Source organism: Salvelinus namaycush, chromosome 14 (genome assembly GCF_016432855.1).
Source record: "Salvelinus namaycush isolate Seneca chromosome 14, SaNama_1.0, whole genome shotgun sequence".
NCBI lineage: Eukaryota > Metazoa > Chordata > Actinopteri > Salmoniformes > Salmonidae > Salvelinus > Salvelinus namaycush.
In genome coordinates, this window is record NC_052320.1 from 39,636,839 (window position 1) to 39,656,038 (window position 19,200).

Below are 19,200 nucleotides of genomic sequence, written 5' to 3' on the forward strand. Positions count from 1 at the left end.
TCCCCTACGTGGCCCCTTTACTGTGGCGTTTTATCATTGCGAGGGTGTCACAGGTAAAAACGGAGGATGAGCAAGTGCTGTAGTGCGATTATCTCCTTCTCACTGTTTTTTTGCTACCAGCAAGATCTATATAGGCTATCTGGCTCATCTATCTGGGGCGTGTTCAGAGAAGTCATGGCATGGAGCCCTACTCTGGAATCCCGCCTGGGCTGAATCTCTCCACAACTATTCCACTTGTGTCAATTCACCTGCTCATTAATTGCTCATTAATTAACTTTCTAATAAAAACAACACAAGCAGTGGATAGTGATGGTTGTCAAAATCAAATCAAATTCTATTTGTCACATGCGCCGAATACAACAGTTGTAGACCTTACAGTGAAATGCTTACTTACAAGCCCCTAACCAATAATGCAATTTAAAACATACGAATAAGAAATAAAAGGAACACGTAATTAAAGAGCAAAAGTAAAATAACAATAGCGAGCATAAGAGACTGTAGCAGCAACATTATGTACAGAATAAGTAAAAAAATAAGTTTACAAACAACGCAAAAAAACGAGCGAAAAAACACATTCGGTTAGGAGCACGTAAAACGTCGGGCATCTTTTCCGGCGCCAAAATATTGTGTGATTATAATGAGAATGAATGACTTTCACTGAAGTCGTATGATTATCATTGAATAATACTTTGAAATATGTAACTACAAAAACTATTTGACATTTTCTGTCTATTTTGTATATGTTTTTTTTCCCTTTATATGCCTACTTCAAACATACATTTTATGGGTTTAAACCTAATCTAGGCCTAGGCAATATATTGTACTTGATGCACGCATGTAACTCGAACTGCCGCGCAAAAACTCAAATTGAATTGCATGCATCACATTTCATTGCACTCACTTGATAAATTGTTCACATAACCTACTGGGCATTAAACAATGCCAACAAATGGTCACCTTTATACATAGTATGTTGGCACAACATTTCTACACGACTTGCTTAGCTGTGAAAGCTCCTTCATCAAGTGTCCAGTGTGTTTCCTCTGCATTTCTGCTTTGGAGATGTTTGTACCCTTTATAACAGCGCCATCTGCAGACAAATAAGTATTGGTAGTATTGAAAAAATAAAAATAACGGAAATGAGTTTTGTCCTTTCAGCCTCCCCGTAGCCTATGTAGAAATTGCGGACAAAATATTGATATTTCGCTGATAGTCTTACTTCACAGCCAGCAATACAGCATAACTGTAAAACGTCGAAATGGATTATCATCCTTACCTAACTAATGATTGCCTAATTCACGTTTTCTCTTTTTTTCAAGAAGATGATTTAATTCGAGCATCAAGTGTCTGTAAGGTAAGAGAGTCACAAAAACTTGCGGAAGTAGAGGTATACCATCTGGGAATGTAAAACAGTTCTGAATATATTCTCAATTTTCTGTTATAATGTTCCACATATTGTTATTTTGTCAAGCGGTTGCTTTACTTTGAAACATCATGTTATTATTCGTTTGTAATATATGTTGATAGATTTATTTTAATAACTGGACTGGTGTGACAGCCGATCTTAACAACCCCATAACTTGTGGCTTTTTATCTAGGAATGGCAAGAAGCAGCAGAAACACCTTGGTTGTGGCGGTGAGTTTGAGGGTTTTACCCACTGATCAGTTTTACATACCCATGTCAGAATGAATAATATACTGGGTGGGTATGGTTTAGATATGGGTGAGGGCGGGAGTGTGGGTGGGTGGGGGACAGGGCATTTTTATTTATTTATTTATTTATTTATTTATTTCACCTTTATTTAACCAGGTAGGCAAGTTGAGAACAAGTTCTCATTTACAACTGCGACCTGGCCAAGATAAAGCAAAGCAGTTCGACACATACAACAACACAGAGTTACACATGGAGTAAAACAAACATACAGTCAATAATACAGTAGAAAAATAAGTCTATATACAATGTGAGCAAATGAGGTGAGATAAGGGAGGTAAAGGCAATAAATAGGCCATAGTGGCGAAGTAAATACAATATAGCAAGTAAAACACTGGAATGGTAGATTTGCAGTGGATGAATGTGCAAAGTTGAAATACTGGGGTGCAAAGGAGCAAAATAAATAAATAAATACAGTAGGGGAAGAGGTAGTTGTTTGGGCTAATTATAGATGGGCTATGTACAGGAGCAGTAATATGTGAGCTGCTCTGACAGATGGTGCTTAAAGCTAGAGAGGGAGATAAATGTTTCCAGTTTCAGAGATTTTTGTAGTTCGTTCCAGTCATTGGCTGAGAACTGGAAGGAGAGGCGGCCAAAGGAGGAATTGGCTTCGGGGGTGACCAGTGAGATATACCTGCTGGAGCGCGTGCTACGGGTAGGTGCTGCTATGGTGACCAGCGAGCTGAGATAATGTGGGACTTTACCTAGCAGGGTCTTGTAGATGACCTGGAGCCAGTGTGTTGGCGACGAGTATGAAGTGAGGGCCAGCCAACGAGAGCGTACAGGTCGCAGTGGTGGGTAGTATATGGGGCTTTGGTGACAAAACGGATGGCACTGTGATAGACTGCATCCAATTTATTGAGTAGGGTATTGGAGACTATTTTGTAAATGACATCGCCGAAGTCAAGGATAGGTAGGATGGTCAGTTTTACGAGGGTATCTTTGGCAGCATGAGTGAAGGATGCTTTGTTGCGAAATAGGAAGCCAATTCTAGATTTAACATTGGATTGGAGATGTTTGATGTGAGTCTGGAAGGAGAGTTTACAGTCTAACCAGACACCTAGGTGTTTGTAGTTGTCCACATATTCTAAGTCAGAACCGTCCAGAGTAGTGATGCTGGACGGGCGGGCAGGTGCAGGCAGCGATCGTTTTACTTGTATTTAAGAGCAGTTGGAGGCCACGGAAGGAGAGTTTTATGGCATTGAAGCTTGTCTGAAGGGTTGTTTAACACAGTGTCCAAAGAAGGGCCAGGAGTATACAGAATGGTGTCGTCTGCGTAGAAGTGGATCAGAGACTCACCAGCAGCAAGAGCGACATCATTGATGTATACAGAGAAGAGAGTCCGCCCAAGAATTGAACCATGTGGCACCCCCATAGAGACTGCCAGAGGCCCGGACAACAGGCCCTCCGATTTGACACATTGAACTCTATCAGAGAAGTAGTTGGTGAACCAGGCGAGGCAATCATTTGAGAAACCAAGGCTGTTGAGTCTGCCGATGAGGATGTTGTGATTGACAGAGTCGAAAGCCTTGGCCAGGTCAATGAATACGGCTGCACAGTATTGTTTCTTATCGATGGCGGTTATGATATCATTTAGGACTTTGAGCGTGGCTGAGGTGCACCCATGACCAGCTCTGAAACCAGATTGCATAGCGGAGAAGGTACGGTGGGATTCGAAATGGTCGGTAATCTGTTTGCTAACTTGGGTTTCGAAGACCTTAGAAAGGCAGGGTAGGATAGATATAGGTCCGTAGCAGTTTGGGTCAAGAGTGTCCCCCCCCTTTGAAGAGGGGGATGACCGCAGCTGCTTTCAAATCTTTGGGAATCTCAGACGACACGAAAGAGAGGTTGAACAGGCTAGTAATAGGGGTTGCAACAATTTCGGCAGATCATTTTAGAAAGAAAGGGTCCAGATTGTCTAGCCTGGCTGATTTGTAGGGGTCCAGATTTTGCAGATCTTTCAGGACATCAGCTGACTGGATTTGGGAGAAGGAGAAATGGGGAAGGTTTGGGCGAGTTGTTGTGAGGGGTGCAGTGCTGTTGACCGGGGTAGGGGTAGCCAGGTGGAAAGCATGGCCAGCCGTAGAGAAATGCTTATTGAAATTCTCAATTATAGTGGATTTATCGGTGGTGATAGAGTTTCCTATCCTCAGTGCAGTGGGCAGTTGGGAGGAGGTGCTCTTATTCTCCATGGACTACAGTGTCCCAGAAACTTTTTTGAGTTTGTGTTGCAGGAAGCAAATTTCTGCATGAAAAAGCTAGCCTTGGCTTTTCTAACTGCCTGTGTATATTGGTTTCTAACTTCCCTGAAAAGTTGCATATCACGGGGGCTGTTCGATGATAATGTAGAACGCCACAGGATGTTTTTGTGTTGGTTAAGGGCAGTCAGGTCTGGAGAGAACCAAGGTCTATATCTGTTTCTGGTTCTAAATTGTTTGAATGGGGCATGCTTATTTAAGATGGTGAGGAAGGCATTTAAAAAAAATAACCAGGCATCCTCTACTGACGGGATGAGGTCAATATCCTTCCAGGATACCCGGGCCAGGTCGATTAGAAAGGTCTGCTCGCTGAAGTGTTTCAGGGAGCGTTTGACAGTGATGAGTGGAGGTCGTTTGACCGCTGACCCATTACGGATGCAGGCAATGAGGCAGTGATCGCTGAGATCTTGGTTGAAAACAGCAGAGGTGAATTTAGAGGGCAAGTTGGTTAGGATGATATCTATGAGGGTGCCTGTGTTTACGGCTTTGGGGTTGTACCTGGTAGGTTCATTGATAATTTGTGAGATTGAGGGCATCAAGCTTAGATTGTAGGATGGCTGGGGTGTTAAGCATGTCCCAGTTTAGGTCACCTAGCAGCACGAGCTCAGAAGATAGATGGGGGGCAATCAGTTCACATATGGTGTCCAGAGCACAGCTGGGGGCAGAGGGTGGTCTATAGCAAGCGGCAATGGTGAGAGACTTGTTTTTAGAAAGGTGGATTTTTAAAAGTAGAAGTTCAAATTGTTTGGGTACAGACCTGGATAGTAGGACAGAACTCTGCAGTAGATTGCAACACTGCACCCTTTGGCCGTTCTATCTTGTCTGAAAATGCTGAAGTTAGGGATGGAGATTTCAGAGTTTTTGGTGGTCTTCCTAAGCCAGGATTCAGACACGGCTAGGACATCCGAGTTGGCAGAGTGTGCTAAAGCCGTGAATAAAACAAACTTAGGGAGGAGGCTTCTAATGTTAACATGCACGAAACCAAGGCTATTGCGGTTACAGAAGTCATCATAAGAGAGCGCCTGGTGAATAGGAGTGGAGCAAGGCACTGCAGGGCCTGGATTCACCTCTACATCGCCAGAGGAACAGAGGAGGAGTAGGATAAGGGTACGGCTAAAAGCTATGAGAATTGGTCGTCTAGGACGTCCGGAACAGAGTAAAAGGAGCAGGTTTCTGGGGGCGCTAAAAGGGCTTCAAGGTATAATGTACAGACAAAGGTATGGTAGGATGTGAATACAGTGGAGGTAAACCTAGGCATTGAGTGATGATGGAGAGATATTGATGTGGTCAGCTGCATCATATTTGAAGTACTGTGCCTTCGGGAAAGTATTCAAAGTAAAAATACCCCTTTACTTTTCCACATTATGTTAGGTTACAGCCTTATTCGAAAATTAATTCAATTGTTTTTTTTCCCTCATCAATATACACACAATATCCCATAATGACAAAGCAAAAACAGGTTATTAGAAATGTTTTCAAATGTTTTTTTAAATTATTATAACGGGAATATCACATTTACATAAGTCTCTCAGAGATGTTCGATTGGGTTCAATTCCAGGCTCTGGCTGCGCCACTCAAGGACATTCAGAGACGTGTATTGAAGCCACTCCTGCATTGTCTTGGCTGTGTGCTTAGGGTCGTTGTCCTGTTGGAAGGTGAACCTTTGCCCAAGTCTGAGGTCCGGAACGCTCTGGAACAGGTTTTCAATCAAGGATCTCTCTGTACTTTTCTCCGTTCATCTTTGCCTCAATCCTGACTAGTCTCCCAGTCCCTGCTGCTAAAAACATCCCCACAGCATGATACTACTGCCACCACCATGCTTCACTGTAGGGATGGTGCCAGGTTTCCTCTAGACGTGACACTTGGCATTCAGGCCAAAAAGTTTAATCTTGGTTTCATCAGACCAGAGCATATTGTTTCTCATGGTCTGAGAGTCTTTAGGTGACTTCTAGCAAACTCCAAGCGTGCTGTCATGTGCCTTTTAGTGAGGAATGGCTTTTGTCTGGCACTCTACCATAAAGGCCTGATTGGTGGAGTGCTGCAGAGATGATTGTCTTTCTGGAAGGTTCTCCCATCTCCACAGAGGAACTCTAGAGCTCTGTCAGATTGACCATCGGGTTCTTGGTCACCTCCCTCTTGGTCACCTCCCCCGATTGCTCAGTTTGGCCGGGGGGCCAGCTCTAGGAAGAGTTTTGGTGGTTCAAAACGTCTTCCATTTAAGAACGATGGAGGCCATTGTGTTCTTGGGAACCTTCAATGCTGCAGAAATGTTTTGGTACACTTCCCCAGATCTGTGCCTCAACACAATCCTATCTCGGAGCTCTACGGACAATTCCTTCGACTTCATGGCTTGGTTTTTGCTCTGACATGCACTGTTAACTGTGTGACCTTATATAGACAGGTGTATGCCTTTCCAAATCATGTCCAATCAATTGAATTTACCACAGGTTGTAGAAACATCTAAAGGATGATCAATAGAAACAGGATGCACCTGAGCTCAATTTCGAGTCTCATAGCAAAGGGTCTGAATACTTATGTAAATAATGTATTTCAGTTTTTTTATTTTAATACATTTCTAATATGTTTTTACTTTGTCATTATGGGGTATTGTTAGTAGATTGTAGATTTTATTTGATCCATTTTAGACTAAGGCTGTAATGAAACAAAGAGTCAAGGGGTCTGAATACTTTCCAAAGGCACTGTATATTCTATATAACACGTGTATATAATAATAACTGTATATTAATGCCTAGTAATCTATCCCCGCAGAGAAATGTGTCTGCAGCGTTGGGGTTTCTGTAACATTGCGGTGCTGGGCTCTGAACATGGGAAGCAGGCTTGGAAGAGCTACTTCCTGCGTCGCTCTCACCTGGAGCTGAAGATGACCAAGGGCAGATCCGGTGGGGACTACACCTGTAAAAGCTTGAGGGGACACACAGGTGAGCATACAGCCTCTCTCTTTCTTTAGAAAGGATGGAACTGTCTATGGAAACAGTATTTAGAGAGCTGTATGGCCTACAACATCTATATCTTCCAGGCAGGGTGGTTGGGTGTGTGTACCTGTCAGGGAACTCTCCCCAGCTCCCTGACTTCTGGAGCTCCACCCCTACTGTCTGCAGTTCATCCTCAGATGGTACAGTCCGTGCCTGGGATGTCCAGCAGGTGAAAACAATACTGCCCTTTTATACTTATTACGAGGCTTTATTTACCAGGCTTCAGAGCACTTTACATTGTATGTAGGCTACTCATCCTACCCTCCACCAAGGTGTAGCACCCACTTCAGTAGCCATATTATATGGTCTACTAGTCTACACAAAGAAGGATTTGCAGTTAGCACTTAGGAAATGGTGTTTCCTTTTCCCCTTTTAACCAGGGGGTACAGCTGTGGTGCAGCCCTGTTCAGAGTCCTCTGACTGGGATGGTAGCTGACGGTGGGCATGGTGGGGTCATCACGTCAGATTCGACAGGGCTGCTCAAAGCCTGGGATGGTCAGAGTGGACAGGAGATGTCCTTCTACTCCTCAGCGTCCCCACAGTGCACCTTACTGCCCTACAGTATGGAAGACAGCTCTTTTCTCTCAGTGAGTACCCAAACAGCCAACCATGTCTGGTTGGTTGCCAGATCAATATCTGACTGACACATAATACATAATATTTTTCCTTTTCACCAGGTGGGGACCAGTCAGGGCTCTGTCCATACTCTGACTAGCCCCTCACTGTCAAAGCTGTCCACTCTGGTGGTGTGTGACACATTTAAAGTAAACCTACTCCTGGCATCGCCAGACAAGAAATGGATCCTAGCTGGAACTACAGAGAATATGGATATGAGTCCAAAGGTAATTGTAACAATTGACATGTTTGTCTATAATAATTATTATGGATCCCAGAAGTCCTGAGAAGTAGTAATGTTTCATCTTTGTTCAAATGTGTATTGTGTTGTTTGACTGGCAGGTGTTGTCCAGTCAGAGTGTGACGTGTCCCTCTGAGGAGGAGGATCCTCTGTGCCAGTGTCTGCCTGTCTCAGGCTGCAGTGCTGCTGCCTTCCTGCCCTCCCAGCCGGCCAGACTGGCCACGGTCCACTGCAAGGACAACTCACACTCAAACATGCATCACAACAAGGTCCTCTCTGTGTTCGACATCATCATAAAAAAGACCCGATTCAAGACAGAGATCCAGGGTAAAGTGTCAAGTTGAGACGTTTTAATATCTTCATCTATTTAGATGATCAATACCTGTTACGTTAGCAAGCTTGTCCCCATGTGTCATTTTGTCAGTTGTACTCATTTTTGTGGTTATGCTAGAAATGGAGATTTGGCCTAACTTTCACAGATGTTCTACTATTTCAGTTGAGCAGGTGGAGAAATTCGAGTTGGTATTTGAGGGCAGGACTTCGGACATCCTTCTGGAGGGCAAGGGAAGCAGCACTCTGGTTGTAGCTGCTCACAGAGAGCTGAAGGTCTACACTGTGAAAGGAGAACTCATCTGTAGCTTCAAGGACCATACTGAACCTATCTGCTCTATTTGTGTGGTATGCTTTTCACTCTTATCGTGCGTATGGACTACTGATAATAGTAATTACGCATTGGAATTTATGTATTGGAGTTCAAAGCGCTATACATAGTATGGGGAAAACTGCAGTGTTCTAGATAATTATATTTTGCCCTTGATTTATTTTTTAAATAGTTTGGCTCTTATTTAGCAGAATATCCCTTGGGATATAGACCTTGTGGTAAGAGTGTGTGGGAATTGACGTTTAAGGTTATATGGTGCTCGGGGAAAGGCTGTCCATGAAATTTACCCTAAAAGTGAGGCTTTTCTCTCAGGATAGTTTCCGTGTAGTCACTGCTTCTCGGGACCTGTCCTTAAGAGTTCTGACGTGGAAAACTGACAGAGACAAAGGGCTCACACTGGAAAGTCGATACCACTTACTGGGAGGCTCTCACTCCATGTCCAGGTACAGAAAGACATTTCCGTCCGTCAAGGAAACAAATGGTACATTCTGGCTCTGTATTTTAAAGTTGGATTGTTATAATGTAGTAGTGAACTGATGTACATTTCATGTCTTGTGTTGACAGAGGGTTCAGTTATGTGGCTTGTGACTACTCAACCATTGTGGCTTCAGTGGAAGCAGTGGATGGGAAGGATGTCCTGAAGGCCTACTATTTCAACTCCTGAGCAACACTGTCCTCTAGGAGGACTTCGCAGGTACTACAGTCGTTAGCATCAGTCTAACAATTAATTGTGCACGTTTCTGAGTAGTTTAATCACTGATGTTGTGCCTTGCCTTTACAATCCCCTCTGTTTATGGGATATACATTGTAATCAAGAGTTTATGGGATATACATTGTAATCAAGATTTATCGCAGATGTGTTTATGTTATGCAAAGCATGAACATGCAAGTATGAAGGGGAAAAACATTGCAGTTTGCTGTGCCATGATACTTTATTTTTTGTGTAATAACACATTTCTGTACAGGAATGAATGGTTATAATCACGTAGCTGGCTTTATGTGGAGCTTAGGTATTTAAATCCCTGTGTTGGATGTTGCATGTTCAATATAACCTAAATCTTTAGGGCACATACTGTAACAAATACTGCCCCTTGATCTTCTTAACAAAACCAAACTGACAATTTATTTTTAACTCTCAAATAAACTGCATTTTCTTGGGTCTGCATTTTAACTGTACAATACAGAAGTAAACATTGGAAAGTGATCTTTCGTATACAATACACTTACTGTACAATACTTAATGACAAAAATATTGTGTGTGAAAAACTATCCAAACTGCACAGGAAGGCACAACATATGTTTTAATATAGCAAGGGATGGTCTGGGAAAGAATACACAAGGTTTATGGGATCAGTACAGTAGGGATGGGCGCCATATTTGGTACCTCATCCTCCTCTATGGCAATAAACCTCATGTCGTGTAGGACCAGCCTAAGGATCTCTGTCATGGCCGGATACACCGCTGAGCCTTTTCCCATCTGTGGAGAGTCAGAACGGTTGAGATACCCATTTAATTTTTTTTTATTTTTTTAACTGTGCCGCGGTTTAAAAAGGAGAACCCTACATCATCTAGTGTTCTACCTTTGTGAAAGCCTTGATGGTGCGCTCCAGGAAAGCAGCCTCCACCTCCTCTGGAATTGTGAGAACATGAGCCATACAGTCCAGAATGCACACTAACATCTCCCTGGGAGCCTGGAGGGGATTGTGGTTGAATAGAATACAACTTTATTGTCCATTGGTTAGAACTAAAATGTGTCTTCTGCCTTTCACAACACCCCCAGATACACACACATCCTTGGATGAAGAGCAACTGTGGGCATTAAGTGCCTTGCAGGAGATCGTACATGGGATCAAAGACCAGCACCCTCTTAGCTGCCAGTTCCATTCCCATTTTGTGTTGCCTGGCCCAAGGCTTGTACCAGCAACCTTCCAGCTGCTGGTCGGCCTCTCTAACCTCTAGGCTACTGCCACCCCGAATGAGTTGGTTAACTGAACAGAAGTAGTCAGTAGAAATTAATTTCATACAGTATGGAGCTATTTATGATTGGGTCCAGAGTGAGAAGCTCAGTTGGTAGAGCATGGCACTTGCAACGCCAGGGTTGTGGGTTCGATTCCCACGGGGGACCAGTACGAACAAATATGAAAATGTATGAACTCTACTGTAAGTCACTCTAGATAAGTGTCTGCTAAATGACAAATGTACAGTACCAGTCAAAGTTTGGACACCCCTACTCATTCTAGGGTTTTTCTTTATTTTTACTATTTTCTACGAGGTACTGTAGAACAGTAGTGAAGACATCAAACTATGAAATAACCCTTATGGAATCATGTAGTAACCAACAAAGTGTTAAACAAATGAAAATAGTTCATATTTTAGATTCTTCAAAGTAGCTTCCCTTTGCCCTTGATGACAGCTTTGCACACTCTTGGCATTCTCTCAACCAGCTTCATGAGGAATGCTTTTCGAACAGTCTTGAAGGAGTTCCCACATATGCTGAGCACTTGTTGGCTGCTTTTCCTTCACTCTGCAGTCCAACTCTTCCCATACCATCTCAATTGTGTTGAGGTCGGGTGATTGTGGAGTCCAGGTCTTCTGATGCAGCACTCCATCACTCTCCTCCTTGGTCAAATAGCCCTTACACAGCCTGGAGGTGTTTTGGGTCATTGTCCTGTTGAAAAACAAATGATTCTCCCACTAAGAGCAAACCAGATGGGATGGTGTATCACTGCAGAATGCTGTGGTAGCCATGCTGGTTAAGTGTGCCTTGAATTCTAAATAAATCATTGACAGTGTCACCAGCAAAGCATCCCCACACCATCACACCTCCTCCTCCATGCTTCACGGTGGGAACCACACATGCAGAGACCATCCGTTCACCTACTCTGCATCTCACAAAGACACGGCGGTTGGAACCAAAAATCTCAAATTTGGACTCATCAGAACAAAGGACAGATTCCCACCGGTCTAATGTCCATTGCTCGTGTTTCTTGGCCTAAGCAAGTCTCTTCTTCTTATTGGTGTCCTTTAGTAGTGGTTTCTTTGCAGTAATTCGACCATGAAGGCCTGATTCACGCAGTCTCCTCTGAACAGTTCATGTTGAGATGTATCTCTTACTTGAACTCTGTAGCATTTATTTGGGCTGCAATCTGAGGTGCAGTTAATTCTAATGAACGTATCCTCTGCAGCAAAGATAACTCTGGGTCATCCTTTCCTGTGGCGGTCCTCATGAGAGCCAGTTTCATCATAGAGCTTGATGGTTTTTGCGACTGCACTTGAAGAAACTTTAAAAGTTCTTGAAATGTTCCGTATTGACTGACCTTCATGTCTTAAAGTAATGATGGACTGCCATTTCTCTTTCCTTATTTGAGCTGTTCTTGCCTAAATATGGACTTGGTCTTTTATCAAATAGGGCTATCTTCTGTATACCACTCCTACCTTGTCACAACACAACTGATTGGCTCAAATGCATTAAGAAGGAAAGAAATTCCACAAATTAACTTTTAAAAAGGCACAACTGTTAATTGAAATGCATTCCAGGTGACTAACTCATGAAGCTGGTTGAGAGAATGCCAAGTGTGTGCAAAGCTGTCATCAAGGCAAAGGGTGGCTTTTTTGAAGAATCTCAAATATAAAATATATTTTGATTTGTTTAACACATTTTTTGGTTACTACATGATTCCATATGTGTTATTTCATAGTTTTGATGTATTTACTGTTATTCTACAATGTAGAAAAGAGAACAAATAAAGAAAAACCCTTCAATGAGTATGTGTCCAAACATTTGACTGGTACTGTAAATGTAATGGCCTACAGTAAGTGCTGCTGACCTGGTCCAGTGGTTTGAAGACAGCCTCTGAGTTTGCAGGGTCACTGTTGTTATGGTCCAGATTCTGTACATCCTCGACGGAGATGACTGGCTCCTTCAGCTGCTCCAGCCAGGTCCACATCAGCCCAGACAGCACAAACGGGTCCTTCTCCAATGTACACAGCCTCTCCCATGCCCCTCCCATGTTCAACTCTGACTGCAAAAACACACAGAATACACAATCAGTGTCACCAAAACCCACATCAGGTGTAGTGGCGCTAATAATCTAACGCCACTCCAGTATTAAAAATGGAAAGTCAAACCTCTATACATTTCCTTTATGTGCAAACGTAGTTGTCAGATATTGTTCAGGTAAACAGGATTTGTCAATTGTGCTATGCTACTCGGTTACTACCACCACATGTCTGACTAGACTATTTCAATATATAATATTGTATGTACAGTATTCCAAAAGGTAGATACAGTATTTGAATAACAATGGTGTTGAATATGAAGTTCGTACCTGCCAGGCTTGTAGTCTCTCCCTGTGCTCCTCCTCGCCGTCCAGCTCCAGATCCACAGCCAGGGCCTGGGCCACCAGCAGCTGCCTGGCCTCCTTGGACAGCTCTGTCTGGATGGTGATGAAGGGCACCTCTGACTCCTCTATCTGAGACACATCACCATTGTACGCTAACTTGTCCCTCTGCTCCTTCTTCCACCGAAACAGCATGCTGCTATACCCTTTCTTCTCGGGGTTGCACTCGGACTCGCTGCGCTGGCAGGCTTTCTGTGTCTTCTTTAGGAGCGGTGATCCCTCCGCGAGGCTCTTCTGCTCCCAGAGGGATCCATCTTGGGAGCCGTAGGTGGTGGTTATTTGCCTGGGCCCCATGGGGCTGCCTGTGGCCGGGGTCCTAGGCAGGGAGTTCAGGGAGGGAGAACAGGCCACAGACATGTTGCAAGCGGACAGCGAGTTGGAGAGGGGTAGGGTCGGCAGGTTCAGCTCAGAGCCCAGCCTCCGCAGGTCCGACTCGCTGTAGCTCAGGCTCTTGCGGTGGTAGAACAGGGGCGGTTCGTTGGCGTGCCGGGGTTTGGTTGGGGGTCCCGGTAAGCGGGGCTGCCCTCCGAGGCCGCCTCCCCCGAAGCTTCCCTTGGTGAATCCAAAGTCACGATAGCGCTCAAACTCTATCTCCTCCTCGGCCGTCATGTCAGGGATGTCCAGCATGTCCTCCTCGATGACCTGCCGGTTCTCAGCGATGTCCAGCAGCAGCTTGCAGATCACCTGGATGATCTTGGGCAAGTGCCTGAGCTCCCGCCGCTCATAGCCATGCAGCATGTGTCCCTGGCGGGTCAGGAACTGGGACAGGGTGATGGGGTTAGTCCTGGGCTCAGCGCAGGAGAAGATACTCCTGACAGGGACCAGGAACTGGGCAAACTCCCGCACGCAATACAGCTGACCTCTGGTCTGGATGGAGTTGGGTCGTTTGGAACGCACAAACACGATGGCCTGGTCAGCGGTCATCCTGGTGGCGAAGACCAGGTAACACGCTAACAACACACCTGATGGAAGACAGTGGCAAAACCATTAGTGAGAGGGTCAGTCATGTGACCACAAAGCATAATCATTCGATTAATAATACAACTTTTTTGTGTCCTATTACCTGTTCTTCCCAGACCAGCATGACAGTGGACAGCCATTTTCCCCTCCTGCATCGCAAAGGACATGACCTTCACCATGTCAAGGATGGATGTGAGGGAGGCCACCCCATAGTCATTCCAACCAAAGTTGTAGAAATATACTGGAATATAAGGACAGTCATTATTTAACCATTCACACAGTAAATTTGCCTTGGCTCCCTTCAGTTTTTCTCATTGTAGAGGAATGGTCATAGACTTACTGTTGTTCTCCATGAAGACCTCAGGTTGGTAGGAGAATCCACTTTCTGATTCCAGTGCATTGGGACCACAGCTGGCGTGTTCCCCAGGTCTCTGCAGGTTTATCACTGTCTTCAGGCCACATCTACACACACAAACACAAACAATTAATAACACATCAATTCATTTATTTGATCTATACTAGCAGCATTGAATTGACTTATGGCGACAGCAAACCCTGAAATAAAATATAGTGTTACCTTTTAAATTGGTCAATAATGTTGTATTTTTCTATTAATACAGTAGAGGGCCTGGCCATGGCAAGTAGGTTTTCCGTGACCCTGAAAGGAAAGACATGTTTCTACATTAAACTTACGGGTATAATCCACTTACATTCAACATTTTTATAAAGCCTTTCTGATTCCTACCAGGAGGAGTAGAGGCCTTTGATGGCTTGCTTGTCCTTGCTCCAGCGGTCAGGGTTCTCATACTTGCAGTTCTGACCTCCACACCCTATGGAGCATTGTGTGGCTCCAGGGATGACGTGACGTATCACCTCCCCCACCAACGTGTACTTCGACTGGGGTGTCCTGACTGGGGGTACGCATGGAGGGTTGGGGGGTTTGAAAGGAGACAGGAGTTGTAAAACAATGTCCTCTCATTTCAACCAGCTGACCTCAGCAGTTTACATTCAGAATTATATTTTATGTTGCAGTCTGGAAAGAACTGATACTTCAATGAACTACCATACATGTACGTTTTGACTAGTGGAGCCCAATCAATGTAATAAAGCGTACACTAGTGTGTCTTCTTACTGAAACAAACTGCAGTGACAATATCTGTGATTAGCACATTGTAAAGAAGTGGTGTCACGCTTAACTATGAGGTGTTCCCAATGTAAAGAAGTAGTGTCAAGCTTAACTATGAGATGTTCCTAATGTAAAGAAGTAGTGTCAAGCTTAACTATGAGTTGTTCCCAATATAAAGAAGTAGTGTTAAGCTTAACTGAGGTGTTCACATTGTAAAGAAGTAGTGTCAAGCTTAACTATGAAATGTTCAGCAGGGAGTGTGCCATCTACAGCAAGCTAATCTGTCGTCTGGCACACACCACAAGGCTTAACAGTATTACAATAAAAATAGCAACGCAACACCCTGTTCAAACTCTCTTCAAATAGGTTGATAAATTATATTAGTTAATGGTACTACATGATCCTTTATGTTAGAAATGTGAGTAATGATATAGTATAGGCATACCTGACTCCATGAGGGGGTAGGGGACTCCACTGCTTGTCTGAGGGTGGAGTGTTGTATGACTGAATACTCAAGCAAACCTCCACTGCCATGGCAGTGCCTTGGGACACACACTCACGTTAGTCTAAGACAAAACCTCATTTACATTTCATAGTAGTGAAATAGTGTGGTAGGTCCTTATATCGATCAGTTTACGACACTACATTGTAAAAAAAAAACATACTGGAAGCAGTTACCTGTAAGTTACTGTAAAAACAAGTACAGTGTGTTACTGTAAATTCCAAAGAAAGCAGTTCTTTACAGTAATGTACTGTTAAACCAACGTTTATTTGGAATTTACAGTAAAATACTGTACTTTTTTTACAGTAATTTACAGATAACTGGCTGCCAGTAACTTGCTGTAAAAATGTTTTTTTTTACAGTGTACACACATAATCAGAGAGCAGTGTCAGCTGTCAAAGATGAAAATCCAAGATGACCTAGGTGACATCAACCATTATAATCCATAATGTAATAATCCATTTAGGAATTGGAACATGGCTAGATGGTGCCTACCTACATCATACAGCAACCTCCCAATAAAGTATCCTCAGCACGTTTACCTGAGCCAAAAAGATTGTTGAGTTAGTGATCGTCAGCATCTTCAGACATCAACATAAAACTACTCCACTTTCCCACGTTGGACCACTGACACAGCAATGTCCTCAAATGCTTTCTTTCTCCGTTTTGGTAGTCCTGCACCACCTCGGGTCTTCAGTTAATTCAGTGCAGATTATCTTTGTAAATTAGGGTGGGGCAACAACACCATCCACTTCATCCTTTATGTTCACCAGGAACGGGCGTTTTGCTTCAGCCATAGGAATATAGTACCCTGGCCTGGCCTCCACTGTGAGGTGTCAGAGAAAGGAGGACCATCAGAGGTGTAGGTTCATCTGTAGCATGGCTCTGAATGGTAACACACCTCACTCCTCATTCATTGGACATGTACTGAACCTAGCTCCATTCCTGACTCCTCCCTCCGGATTAACCCACTAATCTCATTGCTGTAGAAGTAGGTTCAAGAGGCAAAGGCCCCCGTGGCCACTTCACCTCACAGTAGAGCAAAAAATGACTGATCATCTCTGACCATCTGTTTGAACTCCCTTCAGTTGATACGCACAATGAGATAATATTTGTTTGACATTTCATTACTGGCTCCGGGATCAATCAGCCAGAGATATCATGTGATCAGAAATCAATACATCCAATTTTACCTCGGTCCGAATGGAAAAATCCCCCCAAACAATACAAAATATTATTTTAGGGGCCAGTCATCCCTTTCCCCGTTGAGAGGACAAAATTCCTCTCTGCCTTACGGTATCCAGAGGACTGACTACTGCAACGTGTGTTAGATACCAAACATGGGTGCAAAAGTGTTATTCTGAGAACTTTGATGTCACCTATATGGATATGTGAGGTTTAATATGCTGTATGTCTATGGCCATCTGTATCTGTATTCAGATATTCTGTTCAGAGTAAACCTCTATTGTACTCAGACTTCCCCCTCAGGCCATCACACTTAGGTGTGACCCCCTTCCTAGAGAATGTTAGCTGGTTTGATCTGATTGGCTATCATAGTTGTATTACTTCTGATTTGGTCTGTGGTTGGTCAACAACTGATTTCAAATACAAACAGGTCAAATGGTATAAAAGTAATGGTTGACCATTGTTCTGTCTCTTTTTGCTCTTGTCCACTATATGGAAAAGGTTGTATGTAAAATGCTCCGCACTACAATACCAAAATATGAACTGTAATCTCATGGAATCATTCAGGGTGCTATGCTGTACTGTATATATATATATATATATATATGTACAAGTTACAGTACATGTGTTTGTTTGATGTGAATAACAACCTAACTGAAGCAGCTATCATTAACTGTGACATCCAGTCTCGGATACTGCGGAGTAGCCTGAATGACATAGGAAGCACTGTCAAGTTAGCTCCTGATTGGATTACCTGAGGTACGTGAAAGCTGATTATGTATACATCCACTAAGGAAAGAAGTAAAAGATATGACGCTGACTTATCTTAGGCCACTCTTTAAGGACGCCACAATTAATGGTAATTGGGTCTTCTTAATTGGAAGAGAAAGTGTTACCTCAGGTTTCCTTGACGTCCCTCTGGTAAAGTAGAACCTTCTGGTATGGTGGAACGTGTTGCCAGCAATGGCTTTCAAAACAGATGATTGATGAATGTGTGACAGGACCAGGGGGCTCAATTGATGAGAAGGATCTTAGTTAATATCAGTCTTGTTGGATCCTCTGGGGACACAATGCAACATTGTGCAGGACTGTGCCATTACACATCACCTCATTTAAAGTGTGACCAAATACCACAACTTTTCTGCTTAGTTGTACACTCTTTTGTACAGATATCTAATTGTGTAGGAGTCTTACAGTCTTACATAAAGAGGGTGATACATGACCTCTGGGTGAGAGAATGCTGTTGAGAAGATTACCCTGGCCTGATGAGTGAGATCATAGTGTGGGGACAGCTGCCCAGGGATAGACACTAACTAAATTAACATCTATAAACAACTTATAGTCCCCACCGCTAGACACTTCATATAGACATGTTTTGGTAGGTAAACAAAATGGTAATACCAGCTTAGTCACCTCGTGGTTAGAGAGTGTCCACCCTTAGATGGATGGGGATTCGATCCCCGGTTGAGTCATACCAAAGATTATCAAAATGATGCCCCATTAAGGCCCTGCGACACACTAGCGCCCTGTCCAGGTGGTAAACTTGTACATCAAGCTGCCTAGCGTTACATAAACAGGAACCTTTCCTATGGGCCAGTCTGGCTCAGAGAAGACTGCTAAAGCCATGTTCACATTGGCAGTTTGATGTGACTCATCCTATTTATTTGCATATCCGATTTGAATCTATTATTTTTCCTGCAGTCTGAACAGCTACAAATCACATGGACTCTTGATATTTCAAGCCACATTTCAAACCACCTTCGTAGGTGGTTTGAAATCAGATACAAATCAGATTCCAGGTCATGTGACTTGTCTGAAGTGTCACATCTGATTTTTTTTCCCCCTAAGTGGTTTTTAGACTGTTATTTGGTGTATCTTGTATCTTGCTAGCTACTCGGTTGACAGTTTTACAATAACATGTGGTAGCTAACTAGCTTGTTAATTGTTTGCAAACAAATTAGTGACTGTGCTAGAAAAGCTAAACAGCTACCTAGCTCACTAGTTGACTGCTGTGGCTAGCCAAACAGGATTAATTTTGAAATGTGGATCCTCTTATCCTTTGAGGCTTTAAAAGTGTTCTTACACTGATTTAGAAAATTCTATGCAACTGGAAAACGTCAGGCATTGTTGTCTCCTTCGCTTGCTACATAACTTCTGAGTGATAGCAAGGATGTGCACCACCACCAATCAGCCTACAGCACTGCGCACACGTTACAACTAGCGTAGCCGTGTCAGCAAATGACTGCTGTCTGAACACACACAAATCCGATTTGGTCACTTGTAACTTGCTGTTTGGACAGTCAAAAGTCCAAAACAGATTTGAAAAACAAAACTGATGAGCATTAAGGCCTGCAGTGTGAACAAGGCTTTACTTACTTAAACAAAATGGTGGTAGCTCCATTCTACCCTCCGATACCCTAGGAGTGGGGATATTTATTTGCCATAGACAATGTTTACCCTGGTTGCCTGTAGAGGAGAAAATATTGACCTGATGGCGCCATCACCTGGCTACAAATGGCAGTGATGGGCAAAGATTCCCGCGCGGTAT

General features: G+C 43.5%; 2 protein-coding genes across 4 annotated transcripts; one reads left to right on the top strand and one right to left on the bottom strand.

Moving 5' to 3' along the window:
- The first annotated feature begins 1,170 nt into the window (after window positions 1-1,170).
- On the top strand, window positions 1,171-9,644 carry fbxw12 (F-box and WD repeat domain containing 12). Its single transcript, XM_039008619.1, has 10 exons — window positions 1,171-1,354; window positions 1,599-1,636; window positions 6,739-6,908; window positions 7,007-7,131; window positions 7,343-7,549; window positions 7,640-7,804; window positions 7,920-8,145; window positions 8,315-8,496; window positions 8,792-8,922; window positions 9,044-9,644. Exons 1-10 carry the CDS (start codon window positions 1,259-1,261, stop codon window positions 9,141-9,143), a joined length of 1,440 nt encoding a protein of 479 aa, XP_038864547.1. The 5' UTR covers window positions 1,171-1,258; the 3' UTR covers window positions 9,144-9,644.
- Window positions 9,394-19,128, bottom strand: ptpdc1b (protein tyrosine phosphatase domain containing 1b). Of its 3 annotated transcripts, XM_039008617.1 has the most exons (12): window positions 19,029-19,112; window positions 17,549-17,711; window positions 15,963-16,293; window positions 15,411-15,507; window positions 14,585-14,750; window positions 14,417-14,497; window positions 14,180-14,301; window positions 13,943-14,080; window positions 12,808-13,841; window positions 12,307-12,501; window positions 10,060-10,170; window positions 9,394-9,956 (listed from the first exon to the last, which is right to left on the bottom strand). In XM_039008617.1, exons 4-12 carry the CDS (start codon window positions 15,418-15,420, stop codon window positions 9,822-9,824), a joined length of 1,992 nt encoding a protein of 663 aa, XP_038864545.1. In that variant the 5' UTR covers window positions 15,421-15,507; window positions 15,963-16,293; window positions 17,549-17,711; window positions 19,029-19,112; the 3' UTR covers window positions 9,394-9,821. The 3 variants fall into 3 exon arrangements, with proteins under 3 accessions (XP_038864545.1, XP_038864544.1, XP_038864546.1); XM_039008616.1 differs by lacking the exon at window positions 17,549-17,711 and having other exon boundaries at window positions 15,963-16,009; window positions 19,029-19,128; XM_039008618.1 differs by lacking the exon at window positions 17,549-17,711.
- Between the last annotated feature and the right edge of the window lie 72 nt (window positions 19,129-19,200).

What these genes read in the sequence shown, in the direction of transcription:
- fbxw12 (XM_039008619.1), top strand. Translation starts at nt 1,259, where the DNA reads ATGGATTATCATCCTTACCTAACTAATGATTGCCTAATTCACGTTTTC. An exon ending in AAGCTTGAGGGGACACACAG is followed by an intron (nt 6,909 to 7,006) that starts GTGAGCATACAG and finishes TATATCTTCCAG; the next exon opens with GCAGGGTGGTTGGGTGTGTG. An exon ending in AAGACAGCTCTTTTCTCTCA is followed by an intron (nt 7,550 to 7,639) that starts GTGAGTACCCAA and finishes CCTTTTCACCAG; the next exon opens with GTGGGGACCAGTCAGGGCTC.
- ptpdc1b (XM_039008616.1), bottom strand. An exon ending in AAAGGCCTCTACTCCTCCTG is followed by an intron (nt 14,498 to 14,584) that starts GTAGGAATCAGA and finishes CTTTCCTTTCAG; the next exon opens with GGTCACGGAAAACCTACTTG. An exon ending in TGCTGGTCTGGGAAGAACAG is followed by an intron (nt 13,842 to 13,942) that starts GTAATAGGACAC and finishes GTCTTCCATCAG; the next exon opens with GTGTGTTGTTAGCGTGTTAC.